General features: G+C 33.8%; 1 protein-coding gene across 5 annotated transcripts in view; it reads left to right on the forward strand.

Moving 5' to 3' along the window:
* LOC114329435 (G protein-activated inward rectifier potassium channel 3) overlaps nt 1-16,959 on the forward strand; it is a 202,949-nt gene that overhangs the window by 62,179 nt on the left and 123,811 nt on the right. For all 5 annotated transcript variants that reach the window (XM_028278534.2, XM_028278533.2, XM_050649696.1 and 2 more), the window contains one exon: nt 13,453-13,827. In XM_028278534.2, coding sequence (XP_028134335.1) covers nt 13,532-13,827 — 296 coding nt within the window. In that variant the 5' untranslated portion in view covers nt 13,453-13,531. The remainder of the gene's footprint in view (nt 1-13,452; nt 13,828-16,959) is intronic.

The raw sequence follows: 16,959 nt of genomic DNA on the forward strand, positions 1-16,959 counted from the left end.
GGAGAAGTATAGGATGCCCAAGGAAAAGATGGAATGACAACTTAGGGGCAGAATGAAAGGCACCGTTGAAGAAAAACAGGCAGTACTGCCTATATAAAAGAAGAAGAAGAAGAAGAAGAAGAAGAAGAAAATTTTTTTGCAAGCGTATATGCGTTTAGCATAAAAATCCGCTCACTATTAATCACCATAGATTGCACGCATATTCAAAATAAAGGTCTTAAGCTTTAAATTAGAATCAATGGAAATTAATAAATTGAAAAATACAGATATAATTCTAAATCACCAACTCGAGACAAACAGCTCCCCACTCCTCAACCTCTTCAGTTAAAGACTTTAAAAAGGCAAACACATAGTAAACTAAATCACTTGAGAAAGGCACTCTGCCGAAACAGCTGTAGTCGCATAGTTGTAATAAATTTTGTGGAAGTATAGAAAACAAACGTTTTCAGTGTTTTATTGTTAGAAGAAGAATATATTTTTATGTTTCAAGAATTTTTTTTCTTTAATTTTGGACCGTCTTAGAGGGAAATTTCCCCTTTTCCCTCCCAGTAGATCCGCCACTGCAATCTGGAGACCAAAGGTAAGGAAATTCCAATATACGAGTAATCCATAAATTTAATCTTAAATAAAAAATATCTATTTTTAAAACAATTCTATATTTTAATCATCTCCGTCATAATACCAGTTACGAAATATTGTAGGTGTGTTCTTTTTGTTTAGCAGAACAGTGTGCAAATTAATTCCTTGTTAAATAACAAATTAGATAATTTTGGGATTATGTAACGTTTTAAAAATTATCATGGTTACTTAAATTAGTCAAATTTAACAATTGTATTATAATTTGATTAGGAGCATTTAACAAAAAAAAATATTAGGAATAAAGCGACAAATTATTGATATTATTATTCACATCATTCTATTTTTTGTATAATTTTATAATAGATGTTTTCCAAAACTCGAATAAAAGGTTTATTATCATACTCATGCCAAAATTTGCGGAACCAATTTTAGTATCACAAAAATATCCCTTCGAAAATTTAAAAAAATTGCTCATCTATCATCAAAAACAGTTTTCTCTATTAATGTTTTGCTCGCAGTTAGTATAATACAAGGCTTCTTCTTCTTAGTTCAGGCGAGACTTATTAATAGCTGGTACTTGCTCGTAACACCTTAACACCTTTGTAGTACCATACCTAGTGTTCTCCATTAAACTTTATAAAAGGCCGACATTTTCCTTATTGTTAGTTGACCAATGAATTCATGCCTTACATCACTTAGCACACTGTAATGGCATATGATGTGTATGGTAGTCTCTTCTTCCATTTCTTATTTTCTGTACCATAGTTCATTCACCTTACCCAATTTGTATAGATGTTTTCTTAAACGACAATGCCCAGCCACCACATCGTTAGCCGTGTTAATCTCTCGATTATTGAGGTTAATTAAATTTTTCGCGAGTTTTTTATCAATATTCTTGATTATCTTCGTAATCTGGATTTGCACGTGAGTGACCCTCCATCTCTTTTGATGATTCCGTATTATCAGCCATTTCTGAACCTAGTTTTTTGTAGCATCTTTATTGATGTCACAGACTGGTTCTGGTCATAAAAAAGGTTTCCTCCCGAGCCTTGTTGAGCCAACAAATCTGCTTGGTCATTCTCATGCACCCGTTTCTGGCCCGGTACCCATTTGGGGAGTGGGTCCTTTTAGTTCCAAAATGGTCACTTGGCTATCTGTATAAATGTTGATTGTCTTTGCTTTGGTGTCTCCATCCATTGTTTCATCTAGGCCGTCCACCAAAGCAAAAACTTCAGATTGTAACACATTGTCTAAGTTCTATATTGACCTAGGCTGTAAGATTTATATGCAAGGCTTATTGAAATGTATCTTAATCTACAATATAGGATTGTTTCAAAACATGTGGGTTTTTGTCAACACTAAAAGTACAGTATGACGGTACATATTCAACGTATGGCTTGCCTAAATATAACAGGTGCCATGAAAACAACACCAACTGCTGCAATGGAGTTGCTCATTGGCATTACCCCTTTAGACATATATGTCAAAGAGGTGGCGCTGATGACGATAATGAGATTACGCTCAGCGGGTGCAAACCTTGATGTAGGAATGAAACAATTGAGATGTCGTTTCTGGCGGGGTGAGCTGGAGGCACTGCCCTAGCTACATGCGGGCCATGGATGCGACTCAATTAAACCTACGTTTGTCTTCGACAAACCCTACAAAATCGAAACAAGACAACATAGGGAGTCAAACGTGGCAAATGCATATTGCATCTACACCGATGGCTCCAAAACGGAAGAAGGCTCAGGATGCGGAATATACTCCAGATCACTGAACCTTAGTATAAAATGGGGTATGGGCAAAAATGCCAGTGTAGTTCAGACTAAACTGGCTGGTATCTCCATAGCCGCAAAGGAGGTAATCCGGAAAGTTATAGCCGGCAAAACTATAATAATCTGCACAGACACCAGACAAGCGCTACTAACCCTGAACAGACCACGTGTCATATCAGGGCTACTAATGGAGTGTCATGAATCACTAGCCCAAGCTTCGGATGGTAACAATATCATCCTGAGGTGGGTTAAAGCACACAACGGAAATAAAGGCAACCGCATTGCTGACCAGCTAGCTAGGAAGGCAGCAGGCCTAAGACTCTTAGGACCTGGTGATCTTTTTTGCTGGTCAACTGCAACAATTGTGGAAATTGTCAAATGTCACTCCCACACACAAACCGTGAAAATATGGGAAGAAGGGCCAGGATGTAGACTTGCCAAGGTAACACTAAGGAACCTTGGGAAGTCAGCATCAGAAAAGTATTTGAGAATAACCAGGAAAAACCTACGCTTGACAGTTGGTTTTTAACTGGCCATTGTCAACTAAGAAAACACCTCCACACACTGGGGCCACCTCTAACACCTCTATGCAGGAGGTGTGAACCAGGGGAGATGTCACCAGGTGATTTTTTCCGCCTTCTTGGAAATGGCAGGATGGATAATGAACTAAGGACGATAACCCCCTGGAAGGATGTACAATGGATCAATTGTGGCCTAAGTGCTGTGGGACTTGACTCACACTCCCTACTCTACAGATACAGAGAGATACAGTATGATGGGAATAAACTTAAGTCACGTTGACATAGGTTATGAATCACGAGCAAGAGCGATACTCGTGCTGATACGAATCTTAATAATTTGAGAACTGAGGTCATGCCTAGTTCGTGATGAGAGTTTACATGGCAAATATTTGCTTCAGTGGCGAATATGCAGTGCTTCGCGGAAGAAGTAGGTCAAGTTATGTGTGGAGTGATAGCAGAGAGGATTTTACAAAATTTGCAAGAAAAGGAAATAAAAGACAATGGATAACAAGTGAGTGGACTCTAGAACTTCTTCACTATTACTACGTTCCCATTTATTCTACTGTCCCCCATTCTCAATTATTTTATATACAGTACGCTGGAATAAGTGTTACCCCCCAGATTAACTCATTTATTTTTAGTACATAAGTAAAACACTCGGACAGGTCGATTTTTAAAATAATCAGAATATATTACAGCATCAATGTTTCGAACTTTACGCGATCCCTCTTCAGGTGACAGTCATAACTTTGATTATTTTAAATGGGGAAGTACATCGTGTGACACCTCAGCTTTTGAAATACTGATTACAAAAATGTATAATACTTGGGCAAAATTTTGCTCAAATGCTTTTTAAATGCATTTATTTTTGTTTTGAATCCTGTGAAAACTAATGAGCAGAGTCAGGCAAATATGCAATAGTGCATATGCACATGCATTTGCATATTTTTGTAGTTTCTTTTGAATTATGCATATACTGGTGTATTTAAAAATAAAGTGCATATAATAGGTTTTCAGAGCGAATTTATTTGTTTATTCATGGTTCAATTACCTTCGTACATGATATTTCTGTGTGGATCAAGGCATCCAGAATTGGTCATTGATATGGGAAAATTATTATGCTCGGCATGCAGTAAGTAAATACAAAGTAAACCTAAATATTTTAAATTGCATAAAAATAATCAGAAAACCAAAAGATATACATTTTTAATTTAGGTAAAATGCTTTAAATAACCCCCGATCTAAAAATTATTTAGTTTACTGTAGGAATTTTTTTGCAGATTCCATGCGAAAAAAAAATTCCAAGTAGTCCAGCATTGCAAAACTGCTTTACAGACCGGTAAAAAAATAAATTAGAATCGGGAGAGAAAAAGCCCGAGAGTCTATTAATGATAATAGACGAACACGAAATCCGAACTACCTGGTATAATTATATAAATGAACTGTATAATGATGATAGACCCGAAGAACTGGACACTTTAGATTTTAGATGAAGGTGAAGGACCAGAAATACTAAAATCAGAAATACAACATGCTATAAAATTGGCAAAAAACAAGAAAGCCGTTGGTCCCGACAACATACCTACAGAAATGTTGAAGCTCATAAATGAGGAAAACATTGGAATACTAGTTAAACTTTTCAATGATGTTTATTCGACTGGTGATATCCCTGAAGATTGGTTAAAGTCCGAATTCATAACCCTACCAAAAAAACAACGTCCGAAAAACTGTAGCGACTATAGAATGATAAGCCTTATGAGCCACACCTTGAAAATCTTTCTACGTATCATCCACAGTAGAATCAGAGATAAATGTGAAGAAGACCAGGATGAAACACAATTTGGCTTCAGAAATGGACTGGGAACCCGGGACGCACTCTTTGCACTAAATGTGTTATTGCAGAAATGCCGAGATCAAAGGAAAGACGTCTTTGCTGTATTTATTGACTATGAGAAGGCCTTTGATCGAGTACAACATCACAAATTAATTAAAATACTAAAGGATAAAGGAGTTGATAGTCAAGATGTACGAATCATAGAAAAATTATACTGGCGTCAAACAGCGACAGCTTGCATAAATGGAAAATCAACAGAAATGTGCAAAATACAAAGAGGCGTCAGACAGGGTTGTATACTGTCCCCACTGTTGTTTAATTTGTATTCAGATAGAATATTTAAGGAAGCGCTGCATAATTTGGAATGAGGTGTGAAGGTTAATGGAATTCTGATAAATACAATCAGAAATGCAGACGATACAGTTATTTTAAGTGATAATATGAATGGATTACAACACCTTTTAAATGCCATTGACAGAGTGGGAAGAGAGTTTGGCCTAAATATAAACTGTTCAAAAACAAAGTACATGGTATTTAGCCGTTTGGCCCATCAAGATTCACGGTTATATGTTGATGGTCATATGATTCAAAGAGTACCCAGTTTTAAATATCTTGGTTGCCATATTACTGAACAACTAGATCCAGATAAAGAGATAAAATGTAGAATCGAGATAGCCCGCACGACATTTTTAAAAATGAGGTCATTCTTCTGTAATGATACCTTGCAACTTCAACTTCGAAAGCGCATGATTAAATGCTACATTTGGTCAGTCCTCTTGTATGGTGTCGAAGCATGGACATTAAAAATATCCACCATTAACCGTTTGGAGGCCTTTGAAATGTGGCTGCACAGACGTATTCTAAAAATACCATGGACGGCTATGCTGACAAATGTGGCAGTCCTTAAGAGAGCAAATGCTACCCGCGAGCTGCTTGATAACATCAAATATAGAAAGATGGCCTATTTTGGACACGTAGTACGGGGAGACCGGTATAATATTCTTCAACTTATTATGATGGGTAAAATCGAAGGACGCAGAGGAATTGATATAAAGCAGGCCTCTTGGTTGAAGAATATCCGGGAGTGGACAGGAATAAAGAAAGCAGAACACCTATTTAGAATAGCTCGAGACAGAGACAGTTTCGCCATGTTAATCGCCAACGTCAAGGGGACTTGATAGGGCACGTTAAGAAGAAGAAGAAGAGAAAAAGCAAGATTCAATATCTAGGTGCTTAAAATCAACTAATCGAAAATCAAGTGAGCAAGAGACATTTAACCATGATTTATTCGAATCATTGTTAAGTTAAAATATATCTTTGTCCAAATTATCAAACGAAAATTTGCGAATATTTATTGGAAAATACTGCAAATGGAATATTCCAAGTGAAAGAAGCTTAAGAAGAAACGAGGTCGATTCTGTAGGTATATTCTACGGTACTGAGTAACATGAAATTAGAGACAATAGGACATTATTTTTATGTATGTGTGTATTAAACATTTGATTCTTCAGGACTTTACATCGCACATTTATTAATCGGATCTCTTAAAAATGGGCAAGCTTGTAAATCGCATTTAATTGCTCCCAAGAAGTTGAATAAAACCAACGCACTAGGTAACAGTTTTAAGGGTTTTGCAAGAGAGTTTAGCAATTATTTTTCTTCCTTTAGCTGTTCCCAACGAAAAATTTTTATTTTTCTTTCAGATGCTGCACCTTACATGGTTAAAGCAGGAAGCGATTTGAAAAAATTTTATACTCGTTTAGTACATTAAACTTGCCTAGCTCATGGTTTAAATAGGGTCGCAGAAGAAATTAGAAATAAATTTCCTCTTGTTAATAATTTTATTTCAAATATGAACAAAATATTTCTTAAGGCACCTATATAAGGTATCAGTTGTATAAAGAACATTTGCCGAATCTTCCTCTTCCACCAAAACCTATTGTTACTGGATGAGAACTTGATTAGAGGCTGCAATGTTTTATGCAGAAATTTTTGCTGAATTGAATCCAGTAGATTCTTCCGAACCACTTATACTTTTCAAAGAATTGGTGAAAAATAAAATAGTACCACAGGAACTTTCATACTTAAAATATTATGTACTGTTATGCTCTACTTTATCTCTTTATTTACGTTGATTAGCAAATTCTTAATTTAATTAATTATTCAATTACTTTAATCACTGCCTATGTAAAACAAAACTAAATTCCAATTAAATACTCCAATAAATTTTATTCTCAGGGCCAATTTTGTATTTGATACAATACCTATGATTTGTGGCTTCTAGTTTTTCTAGTTGCTTACTTCTTCCAGGATGGAACAGGGAAAACATTCAATATCATATAAATGTAATATATTATTCATTTACCAAATAATCCGAGTACATGTGATTTAAAAAATACCAAATTTAACTTTGTTGCAACAATTTCTTACTTAATAAATCAAACTTTAATTCTGATATCTCTTTGTTTTAACAAAAAAAAAAATTATTTAAATAAATTATTATTTTCTCATACTAAATTTAATAAAATTTACTTTTATTCATTTGAATTGAATTCTTAAATTTGAAATGACTAACTCCGTTATAGTAATGTTCAATAAACAAATAAGCAAATATGGTTCTGATATAAACAAATTCTCTCCATTCCGACAAATGATTTGACTAACCTTTTTGTTTCTTCACTTCCTCTTTTTCCGGATTGCCTGGTCCTCGATTCTCCCAACGTACTCTCTGGATGTTGCGAAAAGGTCCCTCTTGTCCAAACTGCTTCCAAAACAACACACAGCACTTGCTCGAATTCTCTTACTCAATTTTCTCCTTGCTCGATATCTTGTGCAAATAGATATCGATCAGCTACTCGTTCTAGACAAAACAAAGGAATCACCCTCGGACCAGGAAAATTAACTTTTCAACCGGTCGACAATTTGGTTTCAACTTGATTCTGCTCGCAAAGGCCGGTCACACCACTATACACTGATTTCTCACTTTTGAAAACTCGACTGCTCTCCTCAGATATCCATTATACAGTGACCCTCTTTTCTCTCGCAAATTCAGACTACAACCTTCTTATCCCTTCTACCGATCTTTTCCACCCAATCAAAAACACGCCTCTCTCAAAACCTTTCATACCAATTTCTTTAGAACCAAATATTTTTCTATATAACTTTCCAATTTGTCAAATTTTAAAAAATAGCATACTTAGTTTTTTCCTACATATTACTTTTACTTCTAAAAACTAAAACAAAGTATTTACCATTAAACCTTCCCGGAAACATTTTAATTGTTTAATTGTTCTCGCCAGACGATATGTCCACTTTCTAATCCCTAATTGTTTGTTATTGTACCCATTCACTTCGTCGAATCATTATCACTAATCGTTTTTACTTTCCCGAAACACTGTTTAATAGCTAAATTAGATTGGGATGAGAATCTATGATCTAATGGTCTTTGATATAAATTTAATTTTCTTTTTAAATGATGAACTATAATTTTTTTTAATTAAAAAAAATTCTACCCCAGTACATACATGCATATTTGACACAAATAATACATGCATATACATGCATATTTGACATAAATAAATGCATATACCTACATGCATATTTGACACAAATAATATGCATATATATGCGCATATATCTTCCTTTTTAGCCTGCATATTTGCCTGACTTTGCTAATGAGTATTTTTGAAAAGTCTAAACGCAGAATGAAATATCCCGCTGTTGCCGAATGCCGAAAGTCCCTAAAAACTTCTATAATGTTTATTTTAATAAGTTACAGGGATGAAAAAAAAGAGAAAATTTATTGTGATTTTTAATTTCGAATAGCTCATTCAAAAGAAACTTTTTGTTTATTCTAAGGGACTTTCGGCTCTCGGTAATAATGTAATCTCTCATTCTGCGTTTAAAATTTTCAAAAATTCGTATTAGTTTTCTCAGGAGTAAAACAATGAATGCATTTAAAAACTATTGGAACGAAATTTTGCACTAGTATTACACATTTTTGTAATCAGTATTTCAAAAACTTTTAAATGAGGTGTCACATGATCTACTTTCCCATTTAAAAAAATCAAAGTTACGACTGTGACCTGAAGAGGCATCGCGTAAAGTTCGAAACATTGATGCTATATTATGATTATTTTAACAATCGACCTGTCCGAGCATTTTGCTTATGTGCTAAAAATAAATAATTTAATATGGGGGGGGGGTAACACTTATTCCAGCACACTGTATAGTTTTATAAGCTTTATTCTTCTTTTTCTTACTTTAAATAAAATACTTTATTTAAATGCATTTATTACAAAAATTTTTTACTAAGCAACATAAGCTAAATTTGTTTAATTTATTAATATTTTTTATTTCGATAAAGACTTCGGAAGTGGACGTCGAAACGTCAATAAATTTCATTTTTAACTTAAATTGTGGCTTATTTCCGAATAAAATAGTGAATTGCATAAGATGCCACAAACAAACAACTTCAGAACAATAATACAATACTTTGACGTATACAATACAGAACTTATAAAATACTATGTTCTGAACCTCTTTTCTTGTGGTAGGTATTCTTGTAGCATTCTAATATTGCTTACAATTTTTATTGGGAGCTAACCACAATTGAGAAAGATTTCTGAAGTGGAAATACAAACGTCAAAATAAACGTAATTTAAAGTAAAATTGTGGTTTAAAGAGTACTGAAATGAATATTGAAATGCTTATGATTATGTAAATATCTAGTATACATGATATAGCCTTGCAAACATTATTCACGACGAGGTTCCCGATAAAACAAATGTTAAAATGTCCTCTGACACAAAAAAATCTTTAAAATTCTGGTCCGCAATTCTGAAATGTCAGACGGTAGATCGGTCTGCCTCCTTCAACATTCCCCATATATCTCCCAAAATGATCGCGCAGTATTCGAAGAGACTCCCTGGCCGTTTGATAGGTTGCTCCGTCCTGCTGAAACCATTGTTGATTTTATGCTTGGACCGTTTTTGCGAATTTTTCAGTATGATCGAAAATAGTACTGCACGATACAAATTTTTCTGCAAAACTGAGAATCATCCTAAAGTACCTAACATTAACATGCCATTCACAAACATTATAACAACGTTAGGAAACCACTCAATACGTTTCGTCACATGACACATACAAATTTGAGGCATACGCATTTCTGTACTGTTTATTTTGCATACCCAAAACAATATATAATTTCTATATACTCGTCTATTTTTTCTTCGCCTCAATTGGTAGTACTACCAGTTTGAGACATTTATTCCACTATTTATTGCGATTATAAACTACAAACTTGGAAAACTCGTTGCAAATAAAATACCCAAAGAGAAACATCTGGTGTTAAGGTTTGTAATTAAAATATTTTTGAGAAAGGAGTTACTACAAGCTCTTTATTCAAATAAATTGACACTTAATATGCTATCTGGGTTACAGATAAACGAGTTACATGGTTGTACATGGGACTTTTTCGTTTCTTTGCCGTATTGATGTTACCGGCTAGATGTCACGTGCAGATTATAATTTACATAAATGTATTTAGTTATTCATTGACCATATAGACTATATATGTACAACATATCAATAATAATCGGTAACAATTTTATAAATAAGAAATCGTTTCCTACAGGGTGACTATATTAAAAAATAATGAAAAAATAACTGCAAATTGACAGGACAATATGCATATCTTGGAACAAGTTAACTCCACAAATGATTACTTCTAGGAAATCAAAATCAGAAGAGAAAAGGCTAAACGCTAAAGGCTAAGGCTAAAATCAAAAACGCCTTTATATCTAGAGAAATTTTGAGTTTGGGCTGCTTTGTGGATCCATATTTTTTTTCTAAGGGATTCTAAATGCTGAAAGATACCGCCAATAAATTTTAATATCATTTATAAATCAATTGATTTATGGATGATAAATTATTAATGGAAGGATATTTTCAGCAAGACGGGGCTCGAATTCATACAACGCTGCAAAATTTGAATTTTATTATGGACTTTTTCTTCAATAGGGTCATAAGTTTAAAATACGCCTATTTTATTCGCCTTTCGATCCTGTGATTTGACTCCATGCGGTTTCTTTCTGTGGTCACATTTAAAAAATTATATTTTTAAAACTCATATTGAAGCACAATTAATTTTATAAAACAGCCCCACGCATGGAAGCCATTTGATGAAACACGACAAAGAATGGAAGTCATATGGGGCCATTTTAATGTAAGACAAAAGATAGCCCCTGCTGTTTTATGAAACATGACTAATTAAGAATTGGACAAAATTCGTGCTACATAATTTATTAAGTACCTCGGTTGCTTCTGTCTCAGAGATTTTAGGGAGTGGATTCTTTAATAGATGTTATGATATATTCTTATTAGCTTAGAAAAATTAGAAAGATAGAAAAATCGAAATAAGGATGTGAAATAAAAAATAAAGAAAAATACAAAAAATAAAATATTGGGCGCCATTGGTTACCTAAGGGAAACCAAACTTTATACAAAAAAAATAGAAATAAAACAAAGAAAGATAAATTAAAATAAAACAAAGAAACATAGTCAAATAAAATGATATACATAATATACAAAATGTTATAATGTAACTTACCTCCTTTACTGTACACTCAAAATTATATACTCAGTCAATGTTTTATCGTTCTTACGATTCAAGAGAGAAGGAAAGAAATAATAAATTATAGGTTGAAAATCAAACATTATTTATTAAAAAAAAATTAATCTCTGATCTCTCTGTTATAATTAGAGACCAGATTACCAATTAATCAAAGATGAAACGAACAGTTTTACAAATATAAAAATTATACCTTAACAATTAGTGTCCTGGCTTCTTCCTCGTAGCTTGATTGGAAAGTCCAAGGCGCTATTGCACTCGCGAAACACTTACTTCACTGTCGTTAATTACAGCAAACAGCAAACAGTACATTGTTTATAAACAAACATTATTATAGAAAAATTCAGCTTTCACTTGAAGATAAATAGTTTAAAAGTTCGTTAAACTGGATCAAATTTTACTTTTACTTGAACAAAATTATTTAGTTAAGACTCAAACATAAATAGTTTAAAAGTTCGTTAAACTGGATCAAATTTTACTTTTACTCGAATAAAATTATTTAGTTAGACTCGAACGTGATTATTGAAAGTTCATTAACTTTGACCAAAATAAAGTATGTGAGCATACTACATGTTTTAACTGCACTGTTAAACATAGTAATGAGAAAATTGAAACTCTTCTCTCATACTTCTGGTTCTGACTGCTTAAAAGAAATTAATGGATACCAACATTGGTATAAAATGATAACGACGATTTGCTTAGAAACAGCGGGAAAATCGCCGGGGTTCACGATACACCATCACATTCATCGGGCTAGAATCAGCCCAATGGAACTCAACTCCATGACGATGGCCCTAAGGGAACCAAAACTCAACTTAACTCGATGGTGGCCCTGGTGGAACTCATCACTCAACTTCACTTGATGGTGACTTCTACGGAACTCAACTAAACATGATGATAGCTTATACGGAACTCAACTGAACATGATGATAGCCTATACGGAACTGATCTCTAGGACCGCTAACTCGATCCTTCTAAAACTTGGGTTCCTCTCCCAAAAAAAGGTGACTTCTCACTTAGACCAATAGGAATCATACCAGATATTTCTCTACCAATCAAATGGTCAGAAAAACTCTCAAGACATCCCTCGAACGCCATGATGGTTTTACCTTCAACAAACTTCGCAATAACAAAATCCCTCGAGTTTACACGAAATGCTATGACTCATACAATATTACAGTTAGTTTTTAGAACCAAATTTAAGAGCTGAAAAAGCAATCGACTAATCCTTCCTGCTCTAATACAACCCTCAATAAATTTGTGTCTGAGAAAGTCATAAAAATCTTTCATCTTCTAGACTGCAACAGTCTAGAGCATAGCAGGGGTTCTTCCTCTAGCTATTTGGACATACCGACGAACACATAACTGACAAACCAAAACTGTAAATATCATAAAAACCTTTTAATACTCTGAGTTCCTACTTAACGTGGAACCTCTTTGAAAAATATTCCGTTTACAATTTTGTAGGATATAAACAATTTGGGGCACCTTTGTACACCAATTTTCAAAGAATTGTACGAACAACGAAACAAAGCATCCAAATCCGTGAGAAGTGGATAACGCCATACTCTGCCTATGCAGAAGATCGATATACAGGGTGTAGCGAAAGTGTACAACTTTAAACTGAGTCGGAATTTTCAAATATTTAGACGGAGGACTTTCAGCGTGTTTCAATATAGCGGATTTGGAAGATCATAGACATACCATAGAGAATCATGTTGAGGAATTAAATGAATACATAATACTCCATGGGTCCTAAACAATGTTATGACTCCTGACTCGATGAGAAGAAGAGTTGCGTTATGTAGAGATGTTGGTGGTGGACAAATATAGGTACATACTATCTTATACAACATCTTGTTTGATTTTATTTATTATTGTTACATATATTATAATTTTGTTATTATTTTTTTATTTTTGATTAAAGTTCTGTTAAAGGTTTTGGTTGATTTTTTTATGTTTTACAATGTTAATCAAAATTAATTTATAAACCTATGGGACAAATTCGTATTAAAATAAGACAAACGGAATTTTTATCTCAGATAACTTTAATGAAAATAATTGTTTATCTCTCTTATAATGTAATTTAATATGTCCATTTTATTGCAGAAAACTTGTTCAAATGAAACCGTTACACCAGCATCGGCTAATGTTCTCAATCCCAACTAATAGATGATCCTTTGTCACCATGCCTAACACAGCACCATCTGAACCGTCTGAAAAGCTCTTTTACCATCCCGATCTCATAGACGAGCTGGAAGAGCTGCGAAGTCTATACGATGAGCCAAAGTTCAAAATAGCTAACGAACCGCTCTATCGAAATGGCCAACATTTCTTGTCGACGCCTAGTGCTCCCAACCTCAATAGGATACACACCTACTCAAGCCTTACCAAACTATCGCACGCGCCCAGCCTTGGAAGGGTTTCTACGGCCAACAGCTCGTTGTACTACGCACCTGGGTCGGTCAGACAAGAAAGTGTTCGGTATGTACAAATGTTTCATTTATTAAAAAAGTATTTGAACTAAATTACTACTTTTAGGCGAGCGGCAGCAACCTCTAAAATTACATTCTAGGTACCGACCACGAAAATCAACTTTAAAGTGAATGACCAATTTTGGTGATTCTTTATGCTTTCGTGGTCGCTGAATCTGAATATGAAGTTTATGTTTATCTAGAATTGGTGGAACATGTTCAAAAATCAAATTTTACACAATAACGCGAAAAATAAATTTTGATGATTTTTAAATTTTACCTCGCTGTATCTTTGGTCGCTGTAAATATTTCCTTTTGAAAATGTTACCGTGTTATCTTTGAAGTATTTAGATAACAACGAGCTTTGTCCAAAATGTTTAAACAAATTAAAAGAAGTAAAAACTCTTCTTTTATCGTCATTTTTAAACATTTTGTCATCAGATTTCGTTAGTTTCATGTTTACTTAAAAAAGTTGAGTGACAAACTTTTGAGTTTATAATTTTAACCAACACAACAGCAAAAAATAATTCATGAAGAATATTTCTGGAAAATTTTAAGTCCAAATATGCAATAGGAAAAAAGTTATGTGACTTTATAAACGAGCGGTACACCCAAAAAAAAAGCTTATTTTAAGCTAAAAATGAAAACAAATGAAATCACATTTTTCTGCCTTAACATGCTACAACTCTGCTCCGTTTTAATATTTTTTTCTGAAATTTTTACAGTATATATTTCTTACCTTTCTGAAGACAATGATACCTGTTTTAATCTTTCTATATTACTGTAATAAAAGTTATGAATTGTTTAAAGTAAAAGGTGCAGATTCTTGAATTGCAAAGTTTAATCGCAAAAGTTGAGTGACAAAATTTGAAATTTAGCTTTTTAATTAAGTTTATGTTAAAAAATAGGGTACAAAGAATAAAATATTTTATAGAAAAAAAAATGGAGCACGTTTTAATTGTAGGAAAAAAGTGATTTCACTTTTTTTTATTTTTAAGGTAAAATTGTGATTTTGACAATGTTCCCCTATCTAAAATTCAAAATAAACCTTATTTTCGTTTTCAGCACCACCAAAAACATAAAGTAAGAACAAAATTAATTAGCTATTCACCACACCGTGGTCAGTATCTCGACAAATAAGCGTTTATTTGGGGGAGTGCCACTCGTCTATAAAGTCACATAACTGTTTTCCTATTGCATATTTTGACTTGAAATTTTCCATAAAATATCTTCATGAATTATGTTATATTGCTGTGATGGATAAAATTATAAACTAAAAAGTTTGTCACTCAACTTTTTTAAGTAAACATGAAAATAATGAAACCTGGCGACAAAATGTTTAAAAATCAACAACTCCTCTTTTAATTTGTTTCAACATTTTGGACAAAGCTCGTTGTTATCTAAATACTTCAAAGATGACACAGTAAGATTTTCGAAAGGAAATATTGACATGACAGCAACCAAAGATACAGCGAGGTAAATATGAAAAATCATCAAAATTAATTTTTCGCATTTTTGCATTAAATTTTGATTTTTGAACATGTTCCACCAATTGTGGATAAAAATAAACTTCATAGTCGGATTCAGCAACCTCGAGAATACAAAGAATGACTAAAATTTGCCATTCACCTATCATGGTCGCTTTTTCGATTTCTAAGCCTCAAATTAGGGGTGTGCCGCTCGCCTATTTAGATTTTTGGGTCTAAGACTTCTCACTCATTGTGTTAAATAGATGTCGCTACAATTACTGCCAGCGTCTACAAACAAATTATTCTGAATAATTTTGCTTACTGAGACAGTTGGTTTTCGTTTTGATTCATAGCAGACCACAGGCTAGAAAACCATCTAGGAATTGAGACCGATATCAAGAGAGCACAAAAATTGGCACAGAAACCTGCCTAGTCGAATTAGGAAATGAAGAAGAAAAAGTAGCCATACTACGAAATAGAAGCAAGCTAAAAGAAGTAAAGCTTAAGAAAATATGGATTACAGAAGACCTCATAAAAAGAGAGCAACAGAAAGCGAAAGCCTTAAGAGATATAAGCAGAGAGATGAGAGAAAAAGCGAAAATAGTAAAAATGGGATATAATAAAATTACAGTAGACGGAAAGGAATGGAGATGGAACCAGAAAGAAGAAAAGGTAATGGAAATAGCGACTCCAAAAAACTAACACAGTCACACGGAAGAAACGACGTAGGGACCATCCGAGGAACAGGGAGAGAAGATATTGCAAGTGAACAGGACACTAACAAAAAATGTATAGAATTAAGTAGTGATAAGTTTAGAAATAGGAAAATAAATATTAATTATTAGAATAGTAATATGATTGGTGGTGGGAATAATAATTTTAGGAATAGTATCAAAAATCAAAACAAAAAGAAACAAAAAAAAACAGAAAATAATGAAAATATGCACCTGGAACGTAAGAACAATGTTAACTGCAGGAAAAATGGAAGAGATAGCAGGAGAACTGCAAAGATACGGTATAAACGTAGCTGCCATACAAGAGACCAGATGGAAAGGAAGCGGCGAATTAGAAAACAAAAACCTCAGCCTCAAATACTCAGGGAGCGAAAGACAAGGGCAATACGGAGTAGCATTTATGATACTCGGAGATGTAAGGCAAAAAATACTACAATTTAGACCGATAAGTAACAGACTTGCATACTTGCGCATAGAAGCAAAGCCAAGCAATTTGTCACTACTAAACGTATATGCGCCTACAGAAAATGCGAACAGAGAAGAAAAAGAAAAATGGTACGATGATATAGAGGAAGAAATAGAAAAGATACCCAAAGAAGACACGATCATGGTACTGGGAGACTTCAATGCCCAAATAGTAAAAGAACAATACACAGAAATTGTAGCAGGAAGATACACAATACATGAAAGGACAAATGACAATGGACAACGATTATGCAACCAAGCAATAAGAACAGGCATGGTCATAAGCAGTACAAAGTTCCCGCATCCTAACAAACATAAAATAACATGGATATCACCAAATCTGCAAACTAAATCTCAGATAGACCATATTTTGATAAACAGGCGGAGACAATATTCAATTAAGGACGTAAGATCCTACAGAGGAGCCTATGCTGACTCAGATCATTTCATGGTAACAGCAAAAATAAAACAAAA

This window comes from Diabrotica virgifera, chromosome 1, assembly GCF_917563875.1.
Source record: "Diabrotica virgifera virgifera chromosome 1, PGI_DIABVI_V3a".
In the NCBI taxonomy this organism is placed as follows: domain Eukaryota; kingdom Metazoa; phylum Arthropoda; class Insecta; order Coleoptera; family Chrysomelidae; genus Diabrotica; species Diabrotica virgifera.